The following is a 27,097-nucleotide window of genomic DNA, read 5'->3' on the forward strand; positions in this document are numbered from 1 at the left end:
CATCCATCTGCCGAGTAGATTTCATCATCACTTCAATGGTGAGGAGACTAGCTGCTCAAGACAGGTAACTCTGCAGTGTCCTGGCTGACTGACCTGTAAGCCAAGGATGGAGCTATTCCAAGTCTCAAGTGTTAGGGTCCTCCCCGCCCAAGTTGGGTTTGCAGAGCCACATCGGCCCAGCTGGGACAGTCTAAGGAATTGTGCCTCTGGGTCTACAAGTCTGAGAGCCTCCTTCGCTGGGCCTTGCTCATACTTCTCCACCACCAGCCACCCGCCTTGTTCACCCGGTAACTGTCACCTTTCTGACTGCTGGCAGAGGGTGGCGGTACCTCAGGCGGACTGGGTGATTCTCCAAGCCTGGCGCAGCCTGTTCTACCGCAGCATGAATCTCTCCATTGTAGTGTCTGTTTATCTGGGCCCCTCGCCACCAGCCTGCCAGCACCTTGCTGGGGGGTGGCCACGGCACCAAGCACATACACGCGGTGGGCATTTGATAAATATGTGAAACAAAACTGAGTTAGTGAAGCTCCAAGCTGTTCGAGCGCACCCTGGGATCGTCCCCTCCTTCCCTCCAGGATGAACACTGCAGCCCGTGGGAACCCCAGGGCCCTCTGGAGCCTGGAGCCTAAGCCACGCCCCCTTCCTCTGGGTCTACCAGGCCGGAGGCTCGGCAGGCTCTGCCCAGGCAGAGGAGGCAGTTACAGGCTTCCCCTTGCTGTTAGCTGGAGTTCCACACTCTCGTGGATCCAGCCGAGACGCAAAACGTTAAATTCATTCCTGTGGCTCAAAGGACATCAGAGGTACCCTTGACCTGTGATGGGGACAAGGACGTGCATCAGAACCATTGAGGGGCTTCTCCAACCATCGCAGCCCTCACCCTCTCCTTCTGTACCGCGGGCGTTACTGCTGAGATGTGCTTCCTGTCCCTTGGGAACAGTGGAGAACTACTCCTGGGATTTCCTCCTCTGCATGAAGAGCCCCTCTAGGGGGAGCAACCTCACTACGAATCCAGATCTGCTTCCAGACAGGTGGGAGCAGGAGGGGACCCGGCCCCAGGGCCAGACACACCCGGGAGGGGCGCCCTGCTTCCTCTCTGAAATATGCAGAGGATGAGGAAACAATGGGGGTGCTGGGGACACAGGGTGTGGAGGGAACGCATCTGAGTTATGTAAGCACTTGCTTTGTTCCTGGCTTCCTTTCCCTCCGTGGTACTTTAGCAAACTCCAAAGACCACGTCACAACCCTTCTAGTTTATGTGGCATCTGTGCCCCCACCCATCTCAGGAAGCTTTCAGTGGCGTGTCCCCTCCACCTGCTGTTCCCTTTCCAGGGGACTGAGGCCACCGGGTACAAAGGGAGCCCTGTCTGGACCCTGGCGCCGCAGCAATGCTATTCAGTGTTTCTCTAATGAAAACCCAGAGCTTGTGCCCCACCCCACCCCATCCCTAACAGAATTGTCCAGTAGGAGAAACCTCCTTACATTAAACAATAAACACATTTTCAGATGGATTTTTCAGACCAGTTAATCCCCCTGAGCGTGCCCGTCTTTCTCCATCTGTGCCCTGGTGACGGCAACCAGGGCTCTGCCTCCAACCCAGTCATGAACTTCACGCTGCTCATCACTTCCCCACGCCTCATACCAGCACCCCCAGGCACACACACACACACACCCCTGTACCCCCAGGCACACACACATACACCTACACCCCCAGGCACACACACACACACACCCCTGTACCCCCAGGCACACACACATACACCTACACCCCCAGGCGCACACACACACACACCTGCACCCCCAGGCACACACACACACACACACCCCTGCACCCCCAGGCACACACACACACACACCTGCACCCCCCAGGCGCACACACACATACACACACACACACCTGCACCCCCAGGCGCACGCACACACACACACACACACCTGCACCCTCAGGCACACACACACCTGCACCCCCAGGCGCACGCACACACACACACACACACACACCTACACCCCCCAGGCGCACACACACATACACACACATACACCTGCACCCTCAGGCACACACACACACCTACACCCTCAGGCGCGCACACACACACACACCTGCACCCCCAGGCACACACACACACACCTGCACCCCCAGGCACACACACACACACCTGCACCTCCAGGCGCACACACACACCTGCACCCCCAGGCATACACACGCACACCTACACTCCCAGGCGCGCGCACACCCCTGTACCCCCAGGCACACACACACACACATACCTGCACCCCCAGGCATACACACACACACCTGCACCCCCAGGCGCACACACACACACCTGCACCCCCAGGCATACACACACACACCAGCACCCCAGGCACACACATACACCTGCACCCCCATGCACACACACACCAGCACCTCCAGGCGCACACACACACCAGCACCCCAGGCACACACATACACCTGCACCCCCATGCACACACACACCAGCACCTCCAGGCGCACACACACACCAGCACCCCAGGCACACACATACACCTGCACCCCCAGGCATACACACACAGACACCTACACCCCCAGGCACGCACACACCAGCACCCCAGGCACACACATACACCTGCACCCCCATGCACACACACACAGTACTATCCCTCCTATTTTAATCTTGTTCACACTCCACCTGACCATTGGATAAGGAGCTTCCAAAGGGAACCAATCGGATGCCCACGAAGGTATATTGTGTTGTGGTGGAGCCTGTCGGGGTGCTGAGGACGAGATGCAACTTCCACACAGGTCCTCAAGTGACAAAGTTCGAACAATAGCCAGGTGCAGGGGATGGGGGATCTTGCCCCCTGGGGCCCCTAGGCAAGCATCACCCAACCCCTGGCTCTTGACTCTGTCCTTCCTACACGATGGACCTTCCTGGCAGCCTGCGGAGCCCTTGGAGGTGAGGTGTGCAAAGCTACTTGCCTGTGAGGTGTGCCGGGGAAGAGATGGGGTGGGAGAGAAGCCAGAGAGCTTCTCCAAGTTGTGGGCTGTTGTAAATAACCCTAACAGGTAGCGAATCACAGTGTGAGGAGCTCAGAGAGGTGGGGAGACCAGGGAACCTCCTCCCCTGCAGCCTGCAGGAGCAGCACTGCAGGTGAGTGGCAGAATGACCCTCATCCCTGGGGCATCCCATCTGGAGTTCGGAAACGTGCCTGCTGAGCTAACCTGAGGGACACCTGCCAAACGTAGATGCATCCTCCCCCGCCCCATCCTCCTGGATGAGTCATAATTCCCCAGCAAAACTTCTGCCTCTGTGGCAACCCTGGGTACAGGGCTCCATCCCCATCCTAAGAAGAAAATGTATGGCTTGCCCGTGGGCAGTCAGAACCCTCCCCGCGAGCCGGGCAGGCTGAGTGGTCTCTGGTCCTCAGCAGAACAGCTCTAAGAGAGGCACCGTGTCTCAGCTCGAACCTTCAGGGAAGGAGAAAACAGACACCTGGTTTGCAATTCTTTTAGCAGTGGGAATGTCCCAGATCCATAGAAAGGGAGAGACGCCTGAATCACGCATCTTAATTCCACTTTATTACGGTACTGGAGATGAACACGGAGAGAGAGAACGCCTGGCAGCGGCATTGGTCCGCCGTCCTACAGGGCAGGGGGGTCGGGGTCTCTGTACATGCATTGTGGGACTGCTGTGCGCGTGTGTGCGGATGATTTCTCTCTAGGCTGTTTTCTTTAATTTCTTGACTGGTGATGGGTGAAGGCGGTGACTTCCGGCAGACTGGGAGGGGGCTCTCCTGCTAGGACTGGGACCCAGCCTTCTTCTTCTGGAATTTTCTGAACTGGGACTGAATGGCCACAGCTGCACGTTCTGTCTCTGGCGCGTCCATGTCGATGTCAAAGTCCTCTTGAACCTTCTTCTGCCCATCTGCAGCAAGGAGACACAGACACAAGCCATCACCGGCGGAAGCAAGCAGGAAGGCGGGGCTCGAGAAGGCACCTCCACCCCCACCCTCACCCCCGTGCACCGCGGGCAGCACCCCCAGCTTGACGGCGCCTGCCAACTAAAGTCCGGAGCACGCGTCCTGACCCTCGTCCGAATCGGCCGTCTCCCAGCTCATGTCCTCTACACCTGCGTGGGACAATGAAACTCGAGGACGCTGTCTCAGCACCTCAGACGTTTTCTGCACGCGGTTGTCTGTGTCTCGTGCTCACGTTTTACACACAGTGTTAAACTATCAGCTGGGCGGTCCCTGTCTCCTGGTGTCCATGGAGATGCAGCCTCTGCCATCTGAAGAGAGCCCAGAGCATCATGGGGAGGCAGCTTATTTATTTATTTTCTTTTCTTTATTGATTTTAGAGAAAGGAAGGGAAAGGGAGAGAGATAGGAACATCAATGAGAGAGAACATGGATTGGCCGCCTCCTGCACCCCCCCCACTGGGATTTGGCCCACAACCTGGGCATGTGCCCTGACCAGGAATCGAACCGGCGACCTCCTGGTGCATGGGCTGACGCTCAGCCACTGAGCCACACCGGGCAGGATGCAGTTTCAGTAGCGCTACAGAGAGTGGCCTGGGGGTAGCCGAGAGTCACAACAGCTCTGAAAGCCCCTGAGCCTCAGTGTACACTCTATGGCCGACGAGATCTGCTTATCGCATTACGGCTTCTGTTTCGATCACTGTTGAAAATGGATGACACCATTTGACCTTCACAACTAGGCTGAACTTTCAAAAGTCTCAACATGTTTGCTCCAGCAACGTGGTCTTAGCAAAGTGCTTGCTACGGCAGAAAGACGGGACTAATCCACAGTAATGATGGTGGGAAACACGATACCAAACTGAAGTGAACACATGAGCTGATGGCCCTCTGTGCGAGCAGCTCGCTTCTCACCCAATACTAAAATCAAATAAATACATCAAGTGCTCTGGCCACGGAAGGGAAGAATCTTTACCACTCCTCAGTCCATGAAAGCTCATCATCAGAGTCAACAAAGGCACCCTAGTTTTTTCAGGGGGCCCATGGCGGACTTGGGGCTCCCTCTTTGCACAGCCATAGTGGGAAAGGCTCCTGAGAGCAAGACCAAGTGGATAAGGTGTCACCAAGGGGGGGCCAGACAGCCACGTTTCTACAAGGCTCTCGGGTGGTTCTGAGACGCAGTCTGAGTGGAGGTCCAGCCACTTGGTCTATAGATGAAGCGACAGATAAGAGCTGCAGTTAGCTCGAGCACAGCTGGGGACAGGACCCACCAGTTGGCATCTGGCCCAAGAGCCTCACTGCCACCTGGGCTTGCACCTGGAGCCTGGCACTGTGAGGAGCACACCCAGGGGGATGATGGGACAATCAGGGACACTGAGGCAGGATAGAAGGCCCAGAGGGGGAGCAGGGACAGGGCTCCAACCCTGACTTTGTTACCAGGCAGCCGAAGTGCATCATTTAACCTACGTGTGGTCCCTTCGATCACTTGCTTTCTCAGTGACTCGGAATGATGATGTCCAGGCAGCACAGAGGCGCAGGACACTGGGATCACTGAGAAATGAGGCTGGTTGCTCTCTCCTGCTTGCTCTGCTCTCTGTCTCTGTGATAGATAGATGATAGACAGATAGATGATAGAGAGATGATAGATAGATAGATAGATAGATAGATAGATAGATAGATAGATGATAAATAGATGATAGATAGATGATAGATAGATAGATAGATAGATATAGATAGATAGATAGATAGATAGATAGATAGATAGATAGATAGATAGATAGATAGATGATAGATAGATAGATAATAGATGATCAATAGACACATACATAGATACATATACATAGACAGATGGTAGGTAGGTAGACAAATGATTGGTAGATAAATAGACAAATGATAGAAGATAAAGGATAGCGATTCTCATCTCTGTTTCCTTCACGCACACCTACATACACATACCTATGTGTACCCCCTTATTTCAGGGGCAGCTGGGTGTGTGCCTTCGCCTCTGCAGGTCCTGAACAGCCTCCTCTGAATATTCTCAGAGCCAAAGCAGGTCCCGCCCGGAGCCCTGCAATCCCACCTCCGTCGAGGAGGAGAGGACGCGGCTTTGCAAGCCTGGCCGACTGACGGCTCCATGACCTAGATCAGCAGATTGTTTTCCTCCAGCCCAGATTTGCTGCCAATGCCCATAAAAGCAGAGATTCTGAGTGCGTCGTCGGTGTCCGGGGACTATTTGGGGGCCATCTACTTTAACCCATGAGTGCCCAGGTGATACAGGGGACCACCTCCTGCGTCAGAGAGCCAGCCCCACTTTGATCTACATCCGGGGCCCTCTCCTCGGGGACCTCCTAAGGGCAGGACCGTCGGGAGGGGCAGGCGTTTCAGAGAGGTCGCACGTTTCTCGAGCCGTCACAGGAGGGAGCCTGGCGAGCGAGCACCCTGCAGACCCGAGATGGGAAAGACGACAGCCACGTGCTCACAGCAATGAAACCTTTAGTGCCAACATCTGTGTCATCCCCACGGGGTGACTGAGAGCCCCCACCCTTTCCCTCCTGAGGAGCCCTTTCATCTTCTCTATCATGGTCGCAAAGGGGACGAATTAGCTCTGATTCGGAAAGAAATGAAAGATTTCTCCTTTAGATTTAAAATGTTGCTCTGACCCGAAGTTTCTGAAGGGCCTGACTCATCTCTTCCTTTTATAATAACAACAAAAAAAACCCACCATTACTTTTTGACAAATGATGAATGAAGATGCAGAAAATTATGTATATTTAGGGACTATATAATAAGACAGTTAAGGACAGGCCATAAAAGTAAATTTCACAATTATGTCTTAAACTAGCATCTTCAGCCAAAAGTGATTTATAGAATCCACCCTCATTTGAAAAATACTACAGTGTCTGAAACACAAACCACTAATATTTCAGGAATCATTCCGTTCTGTTTACTTTGTAGTCGAGCATTCCCTGGGGAAGGGTGGCATTGTCCCTGCTCCTCCCAGCTGGCCGGAGACACGCACAGCAGAAGAGGGGGACCCGGACTGTGGTGGACAAGGGACAACAAATTAGATTCGGTGGCACAGGGGTCCTGGGAGCTGGAAAAGCACAGCTCTGAGCACCCGGACTCAGAGGGGCAAAGGGACGGGCAGGATGTGACCTGGAGGGACCACAGCCGGGCCCAACCCCCAGAGCCACTCTGCAGAGCCCCAGGCCCTACGCAGATTCGACTCAGCGCGTGGCCTGCAAGGCTCCCCTCCTGTGACCTCGGTGACAGGAAGCACAGCGGGTGCGGAGCCTCTTCTCCCCATCACTGCAGGACAAAGGCAGGTGCCCACCAACAGTGCCAGGGACCCTTCCGCTGCTGAAACCTAGGGAGAGGACCTCGGCCATGCCTGCTGGGCACAGGAAGGGCGCTGGAAGGGTGTGCTCCCTCCGGGGCACGCCCCGCCCCCTCACCCCACGTATGGTTCAATCATGGGACAATTGCTACCTGACTACTTCTTTCTCTCCTCCCAGGTCTGGGGCCCGTCACCCCCAGAGTGTGAGCTCCATGAGGAAGGGACACCCCCTGCCTTGTCCAGCAGCTCCCACGGGGCCCGGCGCACACTAGGTGTTCAATTAGTACTGGGGGCTTACAGGTGAGTTCACACATTGACCGACCGGGACTCACGCCTTTCTCTGGAGGACCCGCAGCGGTGACCCTCTCCGCTCCCTGTGGAGGGCTCCTCGCCCCCACTGCCCGCACCAGGCTGGAAAGGAGGAGGCTGGGAGGTGCCATGGCCTCCGCGGTGCCAGCCGGGAGGCACCGCCCACAGACGACGCGGAGGAGACCGGAGGTTGCTCTCCTGGATGGAAAACGTGGCCACACTGGAATGACGCAAGGAGGCCTGTAATGAAGACACTAGCAGGCAACGGCCAGGGCCTGGGAGGAGAGCTGGGGACACAGGTGTCCAGGGGTGGGCACCTTCCCATGCGCAGCTCCTGAGAACTAATGTGGATCCTCACGCCAGGGAGCTCTGGGTGGGCTTCCGTCAGATCGGAGCCTGGCCGGGGAGTAGAGGGAAGGCAGGCCTGGCATCGGACAGACCGTGCCCTCCAGCCGTCCCTGCATGAGGCTGGCTCCTCAGACCACACGCCCCGGTCCCGAGGAGGCAGCGAGCAGAGCAGGGCTGTGGGCCCCAGAGAGAGGACGTGGGTCAGGCCCGCCTGTCTCCAAGCCTCCAACTCTCCGTGGCTCAGGAAGGGGCACAGTTCTCTGGCTCTCCATGTGTGCATCTCAAAAGCTGAAAAGTAAAATCCTCTTTTAAAAGCCCTATCCAGCCCTGGCCGGTTTGGCTCAGTGGTTAGAGCGTTGGCCCATGGACCAGAGAGTCCCAGGTTCGGTTCCCGCTAAGGGCGTGTACCTCGGTTGCAGTTTGTCCCCAGCTCTGGGACCGCAGCATGTCTGTGTGTCTCTCCGTGGAGAAGTTCACAGCTGACCAGGATAATGGGCAAGAGATTCTTCACACCAGTTAGCTGGTTGAATAAAAACGGGCATCGGTTGCCAACTCCCTGGAGAAAGAGGAAACCCGACCTCCTGACTGCAGAGCTCAGGTGTGAGGCGGACCCCGTGACTGCAGTGTCCTGTGTGCCCGGGGGGCCAGCATCTGCCATGAGCCCAAACTCTGCCAGGCCCGGTCCCTGGAACACCTCTTCTCAAAGGGGAGGCAGTCTGAGGAACTGAGGATGAAAATCTATCGGGCCGGCAGCTGACATTACCCACCTGCCCATTACCCATGTCTCCGTGGGTCCGTCTTCTCTCCACCCCCCAGGGCACAGCTGCAAAGCGGACCCAAGGAGTTAGCTGTCCCTCCCTGGCCAGAAACTTCACCCAGCCACCGGCACACAGCACAGGCCGGCCAATGCCCCCGGCCTGGTGAGGCACTGATGCCCCCAAGGCTCAGGCGTCTCGGGACTCGGCTCTGCCGTGACCGCCCCTCAGGAAGGAAGCCAGTCCTGTTCAGATGTACTGCAGATATTTCTCAGGCTCTTTTCCTGAAACATTGTCTTTTCCTTGCAAACACGGAGACAGGAAGGGGCCCGCTGTGCGTATTTTATTATGTAACAAGAGAAACGTCCAGGGGCCCTTCCTAAAGATGTCACTGTTACCGCAGCCACACTTTGTTGAGCACTGAATTGCTCCTCCCTTAGAGACAGACCTCCGTGGATTTCCCTTCACAGGTCATTTCATGGCGAGTGTGAAATACAGGATCGTAGATATAAAAGGGGGACGACTACAGTTGAAGACAATCCCAAATGAAGGTGGCGGGTCTCTGGCATCGCCATGAAAACACAGGGCAAGGGCATGGTGGGCCACGCTCCAACCCGTCCTCGTGGGTCCAGTCTGGCAAGCACGGGCCTGGCGGGCGGTGGTGAGTGGAGCGGCCCTACACCCGTCATCCCGTCCTCCTGCGCGGCCGTTGGGAGGCGCTGCAGGCTGGGGCTGGAAGGCAAGGTCAACACACAGGCAGGTTTGGTCTCCCCTGAGGCCTCTCTCCTTGTTTGTCCTCTAATGTCTGGTGTCTGTTCGTCTTCTTTTAAGGACACTAGTCAGATTGCATTAGCACCCACCCTAATGACCTCATTTTAACTGAATCGCCTTTGTAAAATTGTGTTTTTGGGTTTTTTTTTTAATTATCCTCACCCGAGGACATTTTTCCATTTTTTATTCAGATAGAGCTGGAAGGAGAGAGAGAGAGAGAGAGAAACATCCACATGAAAGGGACACATTGAGTGGCTGCCACCCACACGACCCAACCAGGACCAGGGATAAACTGCAACCAAGGTACGTGCCCTTAGCGGGAACCAAACCCAGGTCTCTCCGGACCACAGGCCAATGCTCTAACCGCTGAGCCAAACCAGCCAGGGCTGTAAAATTGTTTTTATTAATATTCTGGGGGGGGGGAGAGATAGAAACATTGATGTGAGAGAGAGATATCGGTCGGCTGCCTCCTGCATGCCCCCCACTAGGGATCGAACCCTGAACCCAGGCATGTGCCCTGACCAGAAATCAAACCCGGACCTCTTAGTCCATGGAACAACACTCAGTCCACGGAGCCGCAGCGGCTGGGCCGGAATCACCTCTTTAAAGGCCCATCTGTCTCCAAATGTAGCGCATGCTGAGCGACTGGGCCAGAGCTCCAGCCTAGGAATTTGGGGGGACACATAGCAGCACACAACCTAATATTGGGGCTCTATAGATTTTACAGTAGCTGATATTCTTTGCCTTGTCTGGCTCCTGCAACCATTTATGAAACACATCTATTGCCCCCATTTAAAAAAATTTTTTTCTCTTTATTAATTTTTAAAGAGAGAGGGAGGGAGAAGGAGAGATAGAAGCATCGATGAGAGAGAACATTGATCGGTGCCTCCTGCACACCACCCACTGGGGATGAGCCCACAACCTGGGCATGTGCCCTGACCAGGAATCAAACTGGCGACCTCTTGGTGCGTGGGCCGACGCTCAACCACTGAGCCACACCAGCGGGTCTGTCCCCATTTTAGAAAGGTGTAGAGACAACAGCATAGGTCACCCTAGGTCCCCTGGCAAGTGCTGGCCAAGGGCTGATTTGGGATCCAGGTCTCATGCCAAACCTGGCGACCTTCAGCTCCTTAGACACAGGCCGAGACCACAGCCTTCCATATGCACCAGATAATGCTGCTCGGGGGGAAGAACTCTCTCAAGTGATCCAAGTCTAAACACACAGCACGGTCAACTAGTTTGCAAAATCTGCCTGTGCACACGGCTCCGGGAGAACGGGCACCACGTTCCGTCGTTGGGTAAGTGGTCTGGACGGCCTACTAGGGCCCATTACTTTGCGAGGGGCCAGAAGAGAGCAGACAGGAAACCCAAGCCCCTGCCGTCCTGGGGAGAATGGAAAATAAAAGGTGCACACACGCACACACACACACGCACACACACACACACACACAATGGAATTCCAAAAATTCCACAAATGCAGCGGAGTGGTGGGGGCAGAGCATGTGCTACGCGGTCAGGGAAGGCCTCGGGGGAGGGGACAGTGTGAGAGGAGGAACCCTGTCCCCGAAGCCAGCCTACACCCCCCTGCCCAGGAGGGAGAGGCACCAGGAGCCCAGCATTGACAGGAAGCAACACTTTTTGAAAAATTAGTCTTTGCTTTTTGAAAAATTATTCTCGGTTGATGCATTCACAATCTAAGTAGCAGACTTCAAGCAATTAGCATAAATTTTAAAGAAATTAACAGACATGCAGTCATCCAGGGCAAAACAGAGATATTCATGGATCCTGAACAGCCCAAGATACAATAAAAAAAACTTTTGAAACTCACATCACTCCAAAATGTATCCTATTAATCTCCAGGCTTGATTAAAGGAACTGAGCTATATCTGTTTCCGAGTTCGTGATGACATGAAGCCATGCCTAGACCAATAAGTCATGAACACAAGGGTTTGCACACACACACACACACACACACACAGCGTGGTAAAAGGCCTTCGCTTGCGTATTTATGACTTGCCACATTTGCAGATTTATTTTATGGAAACAAATGACCTCCCAAGGGGTAAGCCTGTAGATCAGAAATATGTACATAAGCAGTAAATTGGGCTACAATTGCCCTGAGTGGGAGTCGGCCTGATTAGGGGGTGCCGCACAGAGCTACTATGAAAGGACGCGCGTTTCAGCACACCGTAAAGAAATAACAGTCATCGAAGTGAAGTACGCCTTGCAAACGGGGTTCCCAGAACGTCCTCCCTTCTCTCAAAACGCAGTATTAACTCAGAAGAATTAACAGCTGCCGGTTACGATGCCTTTGCTGTGCTTAAGGTAACTGACACGGCGCCTGCCTCCCGGGCTCTGCGCGGGGTGCCCACCCTCTCCGCCCCGGGGCCACCACATGGCCAAGGAGAGCCAGCGTGACTTCCTTCATGAAGCCCCAGACCACGGCCCTCCAGGCGAGGAAGGCAGAGAGACAAGAAAATCAAGTAAGGATTGGAATTTTTATCCCATAAGCCTCAAATTGGATCAAATTTACTCAGAGAACAAGGCATCTACTGTTAGAGAACAGGTCAATCCCTCCCGGGGAAAAAAATAATAAAAATAAATTTCTAGGCCTTGTACCTAACAATGCTGGCATAGAGCACCCATTTTATGAAAGCCAATAAAATACAAAGACGACGCGTTCCTTTAAGAGCCAAGGAATGAAGCCTGAAAAGGACACGGTATCTCAGCCAGCTGTTCCCGGGTTCACACTGTCCCTCCGTCGCTGGGCCGAGGGGAGCCAGCAGATGCCCGCCGGAGCCCCAGCTCTGAGCTCGGGATGTCCTGGATGGGGGCAGCTGGTGCGGAGAATTGCAATTTTCCGGGTCTTTGCTAAGCAGCGAGATTAAAGAGCAGGATGGGGAATTGGCAACGACAAGCAAGGGGCTTTCCACATCTAAAGTGTTCTCACATCAAATACAAATGCAATCCCCCTTTTTTGCTGACTTTCCATTTGCCAGGTTCACACCTTCTTTGGTACTCAGAGCTTTTTCCCAGAGACAGAAAGTCTCTTTTGCCCTAAAATAGAGGCACTCTCTTCACCCCCGCACCCCAGCCCGTCTCCTCTGTTCACACCGGGCTTTGGGGAACGCGGAGCCTGACTCGGCGGGCTGAAGGCCATGGCTTACTCCACTCCTCTGCTTCCCGTCTGCCCCTCTGGTCTCTTCGTACGTGCACCTTGCTTTTGTGGGATGACTCCCAGCTGCGGCATTTAGATGATCAGATGAATCCATGGAAGGGAATGAGCGCTGATGAGATCAGACTTCTCCCCAAATTCATTAAGAGAACAAAGAAAGACAATGACTGCAGGAATTTGTCTGCATCCCCGGTGTTAGACTTCCAGTTCGTGACCCGCTGTGACTGCTGGAGCACCAGCCCATAATTTTTCTATTAGAAAAACAGAATTGTTTCCTTGTCTTAGCTCAAGCTGCTGGAACGATGCACCGCGGGCTGCGCAGTTTAAGCAACAGAAATGTATTTCCTTACAGTTCTGCAGGCGGGAGACCCGAGGTGTCAGTAGGACTGGTTCTTTCTGAGGCCTCTCTCCCTGACGAGCAGACGGCTGTCATGTCCCTGCGTCCTCACGTGGCCGTCTCTCTGTACGTATCTGTGTCCTGATCTCCTCTTCTAATAAGAACCCAGGGATATGAACTTTGAACCCACCTTAATGGCCTCATTTGAACTGGATCACACCCTTAAACACCCTATCTCCAAACAAAGTCACATTCTGAAATACCAGAGGGTTAGGGCCTTGACACATACATTTTAGGGGGGACCCTATTCAGCACATAACGCTCGTCAGAATGCCTGCACTTTTTCTAGGGGACAACTGAAGACAGGCAGGCGAGGTATGACAGAAACCAGCTCACCGAGGGAGGCTCAGATGCGAGTTCCGACTGCTCGAGCGCCATCAGCTGCCTTTCTGAGGTTCGCGTGTCCCCCCGTTTGCAGAGGGGGTGCTAAGGCCAGGAGTGCAGAGGGGCGGGGAGGCCGTGCACCGGCCTGTGCTGAGATGTGGGAGCCCGATTACAAGGGTGGGCTGTTTCCTGAGATAGTGGGACGCAGACCGGCTCGCCCCACACACTCCTTCCAGCTTCTCCTCCGCCACCGAGGCGGCGAGGCTGGAGGAAATCCAGTCCCAGATGTGCTGGGAGGGGAATTCGGCCACCGCGGCTTGGGGCCGGCAGCAGCACCCAGGCGGGATCTGAAAGCGCAGAAGTGAGCCCTGGGGGTGTGGCGGACCACAGGAAGCCGGGAGGCAGAGGCGTTGGGTTTCCCTGAGGCAGCTGCAGGGACATGAGTGGCCTGGGGCCTGGGGCCACATGCCAGTCAGTGACAGCAGCAGAGGGTTCCTGCTGGCGCGACCTGAGGGGTGGTGCATGCTCCCCATGCTCATCATCCACGCTGTACTCAGGGCCTCTGCCTTCCAGCAATTCTGTAAGGTGCCACGGCCTGGAAACCTCTCTCCAGGACAAGCGTGGGTTCCGCTGCCTGCCCACCACCTCCTCCAGGCCTGCTGCCACGCGGCTGGGGCACGACAGGGATGCTCTGTGAGGAAGGGGACGTCCCACGTCTGTAGGGATCCGATCACAGGCTGTACTGACTGGAGAAAAACGTGCATGAAAGTAGGTGCATGAGACCCCTCCCGAAGAGAGAATAACATACCAAATGTTTCCTTCCTCCTCTGAGCACATGGAAGGAATGGAAATCCCTTCCCATAAATCAGCGGCTAACTTCCTAGCAACAAACCCCTCAAAAAAGCCCCCATTCGCCCTTCGCAACTCTGACCAAGAAAACACCTTCGAACTGAACGGGGAATGAGAACGAGAGAACAGGCTGACACCGCAGGCCGACCCTCCCTGCAAGCCAGCCAGGTACGCGAGAGCTCAAGAAGCTCCACGAGCAGGAATGTGCTGGGCCGAGTCTGCTCACGGCCTCCACCTACCTCATTTGTTTTAGTTACAATTCTCCTGATTGGGGACGGAACAGACAGTTCCAGAGAACAAAGTTCCCAGCCCTCTTATTGTTGGTGACACACAATCAGGTTCTGGCCAACATGTAAGTAAAAAGAAAGAAATCTCCTTTAAAGTAAACTAACAGATACCTTTTGCCCTCTTTTCTTGTTTTTATCTGCTTCCTGCTGGCTGGAATGAAGGTGCAATGGCTGGTGCTCAAGCAGCCCTATTGAACCATAAGTGGGAAGTCTTACACTGAGGTTGGAAAACATTAATATAGGTGCTTTATGCTCCTTGAAACTACCCTAACTTCCCTCAACTACCTACTTTCAGATTCCTTTTATATGAGAGAGAAATAAATGTTATTGTTTAAGCTGTTGTTACTTTAGGATTTTCCTTCTTGTAGATGAACCTCATCTACTTACACATGTTACGAGTGTATAATTTATTTGAAAACACTGCATTTCAAGCAGAAAACAGAAATTGAGTTCTACATCACCACAGTATGACTTCATTGTCCTCTCTTAACTATATAAAAGGTAATAAATGAGCCCCTTTAAAATGGAGCCAGAGCTGTCACCCAGGGGAACTGCCTGGCATGTCTCATGCTTCAAACCTCGGAATGTTAGAACAGGGCAGAACAACTTTTGGACTGGGCCTAAAGCAACACGGTGCCCCAAATAACTGTCTGCAAAGATAACAAGAAAGCAGATAGAAGACTGATAACTACTGGACTGAAAATGTGAATTATTTAGGGTTAGCGTCACTGTGCTATTACCTGCACTGACAGCAATGTCGTCTTTCTATGGGCGTCAATGACCCCTTCCCTTCCTTCCTCATAAGTACACATCGCTTCTGTCTCCTCATCAGAACACTGTTTGGCTTCTGCCTGAATTGGCTGTTCTTTGATCTCGAATAAATGCTTGTTGCCTCTCACTTCAAAAGACCTTTTATTTTTAGCTTCACAACTATATAGTTTTTCTCCTGATATATACATCTGTCCAGTTTCTGATGTGGATGGCCATTTCTTCATAGCACTTAATATTTTTTAAATCTCAGTTTTTTACAGAAATATTTCCTGCATATTTGCTAATCTTTGCCAACCATCCCTCTCGGGCTTCTCCAGGTGGCATTACCCCTTCTCTCCTCGCCAGGCATCAGCTCTCCCTCCACATCCTGCCCCTTCCAGCTTTTGAACGTTTAACACCTTTCAAATGCTTGGAAACGTGGGAAGCGGATGTTAGCGAGGGGCAGCTCCTAGGAAGGTGTCCCCGGTGGGGTTGAGCCTACCCTGCATTCCGCTCGATCCACTTCCCTGCCTTTTAAAGCATTGGGAGAACTGGGGTTTTCTTCTTTCTTTCGTGTTCCCCGGTTTTACAACTTCAGACGATGGGACCGTCTCAACCTCACTTCTACCCCTAGCTTCTGAAGTTTGAAATACCAGCTCTAAAGGATTAAACTCTGAGAATTTTATTAAGTCCCCCACCCTGTAATGGAAAGAAGAGTCAAGTGCAATCACAATGACAGGACATCTTCAAGTCACTTCAAAGGAGCATTAGTTCGCCCCGCTGACATAAACACCTGGTTTGAGCCTGTTGAGTTTCGAACTCACCTCATCACTCTGAGACTGACTCTCAAGGGAAAAGGAAGGAGCTGAGGCTAAGGGAGGGCATTCGAGGACTCGGTGCAGGAGGACTAAGAGCCGCAGGGCCTGGGTTCTCGTGGAAAGACCAGTCCAGCTTCATGACCACAAGGAACGCTGACAGCAGCGTGGACGGAAGAAGCACCAGGTGCACGCAGGAGAGGGAGAGGGACCAGAGCTGTCTGCAGACTCTGGGCCCTGGGCTCTCCTTCCCTTTGCTGCCGGCACACTACCTGGCGGAAGATGCCTGTCCCCAGGGTGCCAGCCCCAGCAGGTGGCTCTGCAATCTTCCCGACCCGCCGGCAGCCAAGCCCAGGGGCAGCGCCGGCTCAGACACGTTCCCATCTGGCTCCGCTGCCCTGCGCCAACAACCCGGGCTGGCGGGTGCTTCCCTTTGCAGATTTTCAGGGATTATAAACTTTCTTAGATGCACAGGATTCTAGAACAAGATGCTTCCCTGGCGTATAAAATGTGACTTTGGGTGCAAAGCTCTGAGTGAGGCTTCAAAAGGAGCCTGGGAAACGAATTCACAGCCGGGTTCGAGCCGGGCCCAGCTCGCTGCCTCCAGACTGAGTAATTCTCATTACTGCTCAAAACCTCAAACTCCAGGCTGCCACCCACCCGGGGTCCCCTCCGGTCACGCGTCCTGTGTTTCACTTCCCTCTCCGCAGTGTTCATGTGCGACCAGGAAAAAGAGCAGAAACAGACAAGACGAAGGCAGGGACGCCTTCCATATTTTAAAGTCCCCTTCAAGCGTTCTGAGTGTGGCAAGGTTCTGTGTCGGAACATCCTAAGGACGGGATGGGTTCTGCACAGCGGCGCGCGCCTCTGTTTGTTAACCTGTGTTTTTGTGTAAACGGAGGTGGGGTTGGGCTCCAGGAACTGTGGGTTTCAGCTCCACACCCTCCGGTTTCCTCACCCCCCAGCCTCAGTCTCACTCGTCCCTTTCCATGTGTTTAAGGCAAAGACACATGGCTCCTGTTTGTTTGTTTTTTAAGGACACAAACTTAGGAGCTCATGGCCAAGAGCATACTGATGTGTTGGAAACAGCTTCTTAGAGGCGAGTCTTCTGAAGCTTTGGGCTTTGGTATTCTGCCTACCAGGAGGATGGGTTCACATATTTGTAAAGAGAGAATAAAATCAAGTTCCCAGAAAGGATTAAACTATGTAGTTCTGGGTTAGGTAGCTGAGCCACGTGGAGTAGTCCAGCTCACAGGGCTAGCGAACCACAGAGTTTGGGGTTCGGGGTTTGCACTATCTAATAATCATGTTCTGACTGCTGATTCAAGAAGAAATGAATTAAGAGCGCTTTCCGGGGCAGTGGGGGAGTTCAGATGTGGGCTCGACAGAGAGCCAGGCACCTTCGTCCTGAGCCCATCCAAGCCCCATTCCCCCACCCCCATGCAGAAGTTCTTATAGGCCAAAAATAAAACAGAGTATTTGTAGTTCAAAAATTCCAAAAACAGAGACATTTCCAGTGTCAGGCAACATGATCCCAAATTATTCCATTTTGATATAGCTTAAAAAAAAACATAATTTTCAAAGGACCAGCATTGAAATATCCCTTGGAGCGTTCTAACTATTCACAGAGGCTGTAGAAGTATTTCTGTCTAGATCAAAAATTTCAGCAGTGATAAAATATCCATTTTTGGTTGCTGTGGCTCAAGGGAGCATTAACAGAGGCTGATGTCAAGACTCTGAAGGGAGAAACCAACTCGGACAGATGGCTGGGGGGAAGCGAGTCTGACATCCGTCCGCTGGAGAATGGAAGGCTTCCCCCGAACAGTAGCGCCTGACCTTTTGCTGGGAAATCCACGCCAGGGGTTATATTTTGCCAGCTGTGAATGGCCAGGGTGACCTGACAGGGGCCATCCAGCCCACATACGTGATTGGCAGGATTTTGTGGTTCGGATCAACTTGGAGACACGTGAACAGAATAAGGCTGAACGTTTTATCCGCAGATCGCTCAGAAGGTCTTTCTGGGATCCAGTTCTAGCTTTGCACGAAATAATCTGGCTCATGTTTTCAGAATCAAAGTTCAGCTCCTCCGTGCATTGCCGCATTTTTAAGATGTTGACGGGCTGGGTTTGTAGAAGGTGCAAGGGAGACACTTCAAGAAGTAGCTGTGACTCAATGTGGCTGTTGTCGTGGGCCTGGAGAGGGAGGCTGGCAACATCACGCACAGCTCCGACAGTGTGTGGCGCCAGGCGGCGCTGTCCAGGCCCACAGCGAAAGGTTATGAAGTTTCGAGAGAACATTGGAACACCTTCTGGCTGTAGCTTTCATCTCAGAGGTGTCAGGAGGGCTGACGGCAGCTCTTTCTGTGTGCAGGTGTGTCCAGTTCGACCCTGGGCGCCTACGCACCTCTTCTGTGTTCTTGCTGTGAGTCCCAATGGCTACCCCTGTCCTCACCTGGAGGACAGTCACTGCCCAAGCAGCCTCATGGCAAAACTGAATGCATGCCACCGAAATGCAGTTTGTCCAGATGAAAGACTGAATTGCCCCCACCCCCGCGTTTTTTGAAATAGTGTCATTTGTTATCACATGTTCACAGCCGGTGACAATCCTATTCAGATTCTGTCCATTGTACCTCTTCCCCGCCTACTGCCTCCGTAAGAAACAGCATTGGGTTTCTCCTTTGGATTCAGGCCATATTCCCTTGATGTTGTCAGAAAATAAACTCAAAAGAAGTCAAATTCTTATAGTGTCCGGGACGTACACAGCCACAGAATCATAAGATGTCAAAATCAGGCAAGAACCTGAAGACAATATCATCTCGCAATGAGGAATTGGGACCCAAACAGAAGAGATGACTCACCCTGGGGTTAGCCACCAGCAAATGGCCCAACCACAGGACTGCAGGGACCTGGAACTCTGGGGACTTCCCTTCCCCCACCCTTCACAGCCAACAGAATCAGAAGCGGCCCCTTTGCCTGACCAGCCAAGCAGGCACAGAGGCCCTGAAATCAGGGGAATGGCCTAAACATAAAGACCCTCGAAGCAATCGACTAAAACGCCAAAGTGAGGCTGGCGAGGAGGCCACACGCTGCCGGCTAATCCGCGGTGAAACCCAGCAAAAGTCCGATGCTAAGCATTTCTCCATTTCTCCTGGAATTCCCAGGAACTGATCACCGAGTACGACTGCCTGGGACGGACATTTCGAGCACTTTTCCCGGCTGCAGCTGGTGTCTTCGCGGGCCTTTCTGACGACCCGGCCACTGTGCAAGCACAGCGTGACCACGCGCACTTTGTGGCTGCCGGGCCACGGAACTCAGGCTGCCACGGGCCCTGCACCTCCGAACCCCGAAGGCCAAGGAAGGTCGGAGGCACCGTCGCGCTGACTCGTTGTGATTAGCACAGGTCGTGATTCTGTGCGGGGGACGTGAGTTCAGCTGCACCAACGAGGGTCCCGGCGCACTCGGGTCCCCGAGCTAGTGTGACGGGGAGGCTGCAGCGAGGACATCCGTGTCTCCCGTGGGAGCATCTGTCCTCCATCGGAGGAGACTGGGCTTGCTAAGTGAATGTGGAGCACAGTTCAGTTTTCAGTTTTCTCCAGGGTCTGGGCCGGCGGCATGGTGGAGAGAGGAGCTTTAGGATATTGTAGGAGCCACTTGCTGAGCACAGAAATAGCAGCGGGCTTGTGACCCGCACAGTCGTAAATTACTGGAGAGTTCTCCTAGGCACTGTGACTGGCTCTGCCGCTGTCTCCCCGCCCCCGCCCCGCTCCGACCTGGGTCTATGGATCAATACATATTTCGCTGATCAGTGGTTACTCGATTCCAGATCCCAACAGAGAAAAGGGGCACAGCGGTGGGGACAGGACAATTTGGCCAGAACCCAAAGGACTCCCAGAGGGTTGAAAGTTCGTTTTGGGGGAGGAAGAGGTTAACTTTTATATAATTTTTAAATGTCTTACTTAATTAAATCTAGTAATATGTAAGAAATTAGCCTTCTCACTCATAACAAGGGGCAATTTCTGTAAAAAAAATAGAAGTGTATATAGTAAAAATAAATACTTTATATTAATGATGGAAAAAGCAGAGTTTATAAATAGTTACATTCTAAATTCCGTGATCCCACAGTAATGATTATCCTGCTTCCCTCTTGAACGTGCAGAGTATGGTTTGTATTAAAGGGACTCACACCCTCACTTCCTTAGGGGGGTCTTCCCTGCGGTGCTCACGGAACAGTCTCCATGGCTGTGGGAAGGAGGGGGCTGAAGATTTGGGGGCTGGTTTGTACTGAATTAAAAGAAAGAAATGGCCCTGGCTGGTTTGGTTCAGCGGTTAGAGCATCGACCCAGGGACCAATGAGTCACGGGTTCAATTCCGGTCAAGGGCACGTACCTCGGCTGCAGTTCACCCGAGCCCTGGTTGGGGTCATGCAGGAGGCAACCAGTCAATGTCTCACTCGCTTTTTCTCTTTCTCCCTCCCACTCTATCTGAAGATAAATGGAAAAAGAATTTTATAAAAAAGAACCAACGAAATGGCCATTGCTCATAGTTTTAAGCTGCTGATGTTGCAGCCCCAAGTCTGAGGTTTAATCAAGGTTCTGAAACTGGGGGCTTCAAGAGGGGGGTCCTGAGACAGCGCCGGGGGCCTGGACGCCTGTTACCAGTCAGCTAGGCATTGAGGAGGGAAAGGCAGCAAAGGGCACGGGATACGAGCTTGTTTGCTTCTCCAGGAGGCTACAGCTTTACACCCCAGGGAACTGCAGCATTGTCCCACCAGGGGGGTTCACACCCCTCCCTGGCCCCCTCCGGTGCCGACTGTGGGGGGCAGGGGCAGCAGGGGAGGTAAGGACATGCTCAGTAAGGTCCAATGGTGCAGGGGGCGTGCTTAACTATGAGGCCTGTCAGTCTAACCTGGAAAAAGATAGTTGGCTAGGGAGTGGGCCCCAGTGCAAGCCCACGAACGCTGGTTGGTTATTTTGAAAAAGCGCCTGGTTATAATCCCAGGAGACAAGGCATTCTCTCTCGCTCAGTGACCCAGCACACGGGCTCTCACCGTGCTCTCTCCACAGTCCTGTGGCCTTAGCAGCCACGTGGCCCGGCCAAGAGCCACGTGGACTCCAAACTCAGGCTTCAGGCGGGAGCCTGGACCCTGAAGCCCAGCGCTGGGTCGAAGTCTGGGCCACAAAACTGGGACTCAGCTTCACTGTGGCACAGGACCTCTGGACAGTGACTCTAGTTCTGGCCCTGACTTTTCATGGCAGGACAGACAGAGATGGGCCATCGGAGGGGCGTCTTTCTGATTTTGCATCCCAAATACATCTTGTCACCAGACCTCATCCTCGCTTATGGGTCTCTGGAAATGCTTCTCCTCCAGACAGCACAAGAACCCCACTTCCACCCACATCTGCAGGAGAGTGAAGGCCCACTGTAGCACCTCCTACATCTCATGTCTGGACCACTGGCCGGAGGGAGCTCAGAGCTCCCACGTCAGCACCAGAGCCCCCGGCCAGGTGCCGCTATTCCTTGCCCCCCTCCCAGAACACCTAGAATCACCCTGAGTGGCTGGGTGTGGCTTCCTGCTCCAGCTGACTGCAGGGTGCGTGGTCACACCCCACCCCTATTTGGGCCCTGGTAGCCCCCAAGCCCACGAGGCTGGAAGTTGCTGTCACCTCCCTCCTGCCCTGATAAACCTGCCTTTCAGGGGGACTGTGCCTGCTTTGACGCTCCCCTCACCACCCATTTCCCAGTGGGCTCGGGCTCCAACCAGGCTGTAGACTGTGCCCGGCTCTGAACCCCGCGGGCACCCCCACCCGTTCTGGCTATGAGGTACCCCCGCCCCTCTCTTTGGCTCCCTCCCTTTTCTTCTTGAACGACACCTGCCGGGGCTGGGGGCTGCTGACTACCTCAAGCACACACGCGTTGTCACAGGGCAGCCTAATTGCTCTAAGAATGTCAAACATGTCATCTTGCACCAAGAGCTCTGACAGTCTGCCTTTCTCTAAAAATATTAGGCCCACCGACGACACCACGCAGTTCAAATAGAAGGATGAGATCGATGGACGGCTGCTTGTCCGCTCTGTTTTGCTTTCTGAAACCAATCCAGAATTCGTGTAGGAGAATCACTCCTGTTTCATCTTCGTAAAGCTGCAATCACTTATAGTATAAGAGGCTACATTTTTAATTAGGGAAGACTGAGAGGGGCCAGGCGGCCCCAAGGCCGGGGAGAGAAGGACGCCGGCAGGAACGAGGTGATGTTCAGTGCTGCCCCTCCTGATCTGTGGTCCGCCTCTTTCTCTGCCGGGTCTGCCAGATAAAATGCAGACTGCCCAGTTAAATATGAATTTCAGACTTAAAAAAAAAAACCGAAAGAATGTTCAGTCTAACTGTGCTCCAAATGTCCCATGGAACAAATCTATACTATTTATGTATACTATAAAAAAATTGTTTGTGCTTCTCTGATACTGGAACTTAACTGGGCATTCGGTATTTTTATTTGCTAAATCTAGGTGCTACCCCATTCCTCGGGCTGGCTGGGCTGCGCCAGGGCTAGCTCGGGCTTCCCACAGGCATGATGGCTTCAAGGTAGTCAGTGGTAGCTGGCTTCTCCCCCTGTAACTGCTCCTGGAGAGAAAAGGGGAAGCTGCCAGAGCCCTTGAAGTCTGCAAAAGTGCCCAAATCTCAGCATGTCCTTCAGCAGGAGAACGCGACCCTGTCGGGCATCCGTCCGCACAGCACGCTCTCTGGGTTCCGGTGTGTCCCCTCAGGCCCTGCCCTGTGGTCTGCGGGGCTACACCATTCCTTGTGGGCCCCCCTAAGCCCCGCACACACCTTTGCAAGCGGTCCCCTTGGTGGTCAACTCCCCCCGTAGCACTCAGGTGCCTCTGTTTCCTCCCAGGACCATGACTGGCACATTCGCCCCCGAGGACTCCTGACTCCACTCCACCAGCCTTGCTCTGAAAACACTCCGCCACCAGCTCTGACCACAATCGCGAGCACATGGGACGTGCCTGGCAAATACTTCTTGATGGGATGAATGAGCGAAACAAAGCTCATGAGCGAAACAAAGCTCGAGTCCTTACTGGTTTCCCAACATCCCTTTCCTGGTGATTAGGGGCCTAAAGGTCTATCTGCATCCTGACGAGATCACCCTCTAACCAGCAGAGAAGAGAAAAACAGCTGAGATGTACTTGCGGTGGAGTGAGCGGAGGGGGCGGCTTATGTTAGCGAAGATGACAGGTTTCAGGTAACTATCGCCGGGGAACAAATCACCCCAACATTTAGCAGCCTGAGCGCAAGAAGGGAAAATTCCCTCCCCCAGTTCTGTCGTTGGCAGGCTCAGTGGGCACTCTTTGCTGCGGTCAGTCCCCCAGGTGGCCCCGGGGCTGGAGTGGCCTGGAGGACCTTCTTCCACCTGCATGTCAGGCGGCCCGGTAGCCAGCAGTCTCGGGCTGGCTGGGCTGCTCCAGGGCTAGCTCGGGCTTCCCACAGGCATGATGGCTTCAAGGTAGTCAGTGGTAGCTGGCTTCTCCCCCTGTAACTGCTCCTGGAGAGAAAAGGGGGAGCTGCCTGTGTCCTAAGGTCTGGACCCAGAAAGTCACATGCCTCCCCTCTGCATCCTGCGTCGGTCTGGGGGTCACAGCACAGTGTGCCTCAACGATGCTGGCAGAGTGGACTCAACCCCCAGGGTGAAGACTTTGTAGCCACTATTAATCCCCTACAAAGTATGATCTAAAACCAATCACATGAAATTACAACCAATACACAAAGCCTCCAGGAATATTCGCCAAGTCCATTAAAAAGTACAAAAAACCTGCCCTGGCCACTTTGGCTCAGCAGTTAGAGTGTCAGCCCACGAACCAGAGAGTCAAGGGTTTGATTCCGGTCAAGGCCATGTATCTCTGCTGTGGTTCAGTCCCTGGTCAGGGGTGTGCAGGAAGCAACCAGTCAATGTGTCTCTCTCACATTGATGTTTCTCTCTCCCCCCCCCCCCACTCTACTCTATCTAAAGATAATTGGAAAAATCTCCTTGGGTGAGGATTTTTTAAAAGTACTGGAAAACCAGAAATAACGGAATTTTTATGCCTCTTATTTGGAAAATAAGATTCAAATTAATTTTCACACCGGAAAGTTTCCAATTATCTCTCTGCTTCCTTAAGCCAGGAGAGCAGTTCAGAAAGTACGGGGGAATAACACACTGGGAAATGAATGATGCGTGTTTGTTTGCGAAGAGGGGTTTGCGTGTGGCCCGTCACGGGCGTCCTCAGGGCAGGCAGCTCTGCGGGGCCCCCCTCGGAAGGCCAGCCGGTCGATGTTCTGCCTAATAACTGCACATCAAAGGCTCGTGTCGGAGGGCAGAAAGGGAAGGACGTGGCCACCCAGCAATGTGGAGTGAGTCCGTTAGGGTCATGTCTTCCAGGGCGCAGGGCTGAGCGAAACTGCTCCAGTCTCGAGACAAACTCTACTGTGCCCCTGCCCCTGTAGCAGAGCCACAGCGATGTCACCAGGCTGCCGGACCAGAGAACCCACTGTCACCTTTGGAAGCGGTAGACAGCACAGGAACGCGGTCCACAGTATCGATAGTATTGTTGTAACTGCACAAGGGCAGCTGGTTACTGGACCGCGTGTGGTGATCACATCGCAAGGTACGTAAATGTGGGATCACCATGTTGTACACCTGAAACCAATGTAATATTGTTTGCCAACTACAGCTTAATAAAACGAAAAATGTTAAGAGGATTCAGGGCCGGTCTGTTCTAAACTTGCCCACAGTCATGAAAACTGGTCCCTTCTTGAAACCAAGGAGAGCTCGCTTAGAAGAAAATAAAAATCACACTTGGAGTGAAATAGCACCTTTACTTGATTGAATCGTCTAAAAGGAGCCAAATCTTCCCAACTGATTAGCACTGATGGTCAAATCTGATGTGATGCTGAGCAGGGACGCTGGAAGAGACTGGGCAGTGGTGTCGGGTGAAATGTCCGCGAGCTCACAACACACCCCGGGCCCCCCCAGGCTCTGTTCTAAAATCCACACGGAGAGCTCTCCTGTGAGACACAGGGAGACCTCTGCCCCGGGTCCGAGGCAAGCCCTGTGGTGGCCGTAGGATGCCCAAGACGTTCACAAGGGACACAGGGCTCCCGTGTCCCTGCACAACTCAATGGGAGAGCAGGTCCAACCGGAGAAGGAAGTCCAGTTTGTGAGGACAGTCAGGCCCGCGCTGGGGACCAAGAGCAGCCTTTCCCAAGAAGCGTCAGCACTTCAGCGTGTTGCGTGGTCACAGATGAACCCACTGATAGGAGACCCACAGCGTGAAACCATCTTATCCCGTAGCCCAGGTAAGATTCAATTGCTTCTGTCTTCTGAAAAGTTGCTGGCTGTGCAAATTAATTCTATCGATAAAATTATGAGTTTCTCCTACTTAGAAAAAGTAAAATGTGTTCAAGCCCTTGAAAAATAGTATTGCCATACTAATCATTGATAAATAGAATGGGAAACGTTCCAATCTCCTGGTTGAGATGGGATTCCTAAGGGTAGATTATCATTTTCCTATTCATAGGCTTAAAAGGATCTTAAATGATGATTTTTTTTTAGCATAATTTATCATTTTACTTTTGCACTACAGCATATGGGCCTTCTCCATATGATACGGAACAAAATTCTATCTTCAGTTCGTCTAAAGTTATCCAATGTTTAGTCTGAAAAAGAAGGAAGGCAGGAAGGGGAAAATATGCTTTAACGCTTTAGTTTTAAAAGTTAACATGGCTGTCCCTGTAATTACTCTGAAATCACACGTCCTTGCCACAGGTAGTTAACGAAATGGAGGAGAAAACGGTGCTACTGAGACCACCTTGGCAGCTGGGCCGAGATGTAAGCCGGCTACCCTCCTTCTGTCCCGTGGGCTCAGCCCACCCTCGTTGCCAGTTTACCACCGAGACCCCAGTGAAGAGAGAGCTCGGGAGAGGGTATAAGTGAAGACAGCCTGGTGTGTTGGGACTGCAGGCCGGACGACCGAAGCTGTCCTCCTCGGTTTGCTGTGACCTTGGGGACACCTGACTTCCTCAGAAACCTTGCCTGGCGTGGCCTCCTGCCCGCGCTCCAAGTCTGCAGCAGAATCTAACAGAAGATAGTGCACGAGCATCTTCAGTTACACAATGTGCGCAGAGGCAGGGACTGGACCGGGAGGTTACCGTACTGCTCCGCCTAAAAGGCAGAACTACTCTTCTAACTGACACTGATGCTGATGCATTCCCTGTCAGCGCTGACTCCTAAAAACCTCACACAGACTCCTCTCGCCGGAATAAACTGCCATCGACCGGGTGCGCGTGGCGGCCCTGATGGGTTCAAGGTCTGGCTTTAATAAGCAATTGCTATTCCATTCTTTCCATCTGGATCAACACCAGGAGCAACCTGCGGATTGGCATCTTCCTCCTGGAATGTAGGTTCTTTAGCGTGTTCCGAGCCAACGGGGCCAAGGACATAGCCCACTAGGAATATTTGAAAGCCGCACAAGTATTTCATCCCCTATTGTTTTGGCTTTTTCCTGCCGGTTGCTTCAAATATGAAAAAAGGAGGAAGAAAGGCTGAGAGACCCAGACGGAGACTGGAGCCCTTTGGCTTTTTACCTCGAAAGCTTCAGGCGGCCGCGGTGCTCGGGCAGCCGCAGGGCCCACCAGCACAGGCGGAGGGCGGGGCTCCTGTTCCCATCACAGTGCAGTGGGGGGGGCTCCTGTTCCCATCACAGTGCAGGGGGGGGCTCCCGTTCCCATCACAGTGCGGGGGGGGCTCCCGTTCCCATCACAGTGCAGGGGGGGGGCTCCCGTTCCCATCACAGTGCGGGGGGGGGCTCCCGCTCCCATCACAGTGCAGGGGGGGGCTCCCGTTCCCATCACAGTGCAGGGGGGGGCTCCCGTTCCCATCACAGTGCAGGGGGGGGGCTCCCGTTCCCATCACAGTGCAGGGGGGGGCTCCCGTTCCCATCACAGTGCGGGGGGGGCTCCCGTTCCCATCACAGTGCGGGGGGGGCTCCCGTTCCCATCACA

General features: G+C 53.4%; 1 protein-coding gene across 1 annotated transcript in view; it reads right to left on the bottom strand.

The window, feature by feature from the left end:
* Positions 1–3,547: 3,547 nt before the first annotated feature.
* Positions 3,548–27,097, bottom strand: part of PCP4 (Purkinje cell protein 4) — a 55,279-nt gene continuing 31,729 nt past the window's right edge. The window contains exon 3 of the mRNA XM_036243694.1: positions 3,548–3,902. Coding sequence (XP_036099587.1) covers positions 3,775–3,902 — 128 coding nt within the window. The 3' untranslated portion in view covers positions 3,548–3,774. The remainder of the gene's footprint in view (positions 3,903–27,097) is intronic.

Source organism: Molossus molossus, unplaced genomic scaffold, assembly GCF_014108415.1.
Source record: "Molossus molossus isolate mMolMol1 unplaced genomic scaffold, mMolMol1.p scaffold_m16_p_5, whole genome shotgun sequence".
Classification (NCBI taxonomy): domain Eukaryota; kingdom Metazoa; phylum Chordata; class Mammalia; order Chiroptera; family Molossidae; genus Molossus; species Molossus molossus.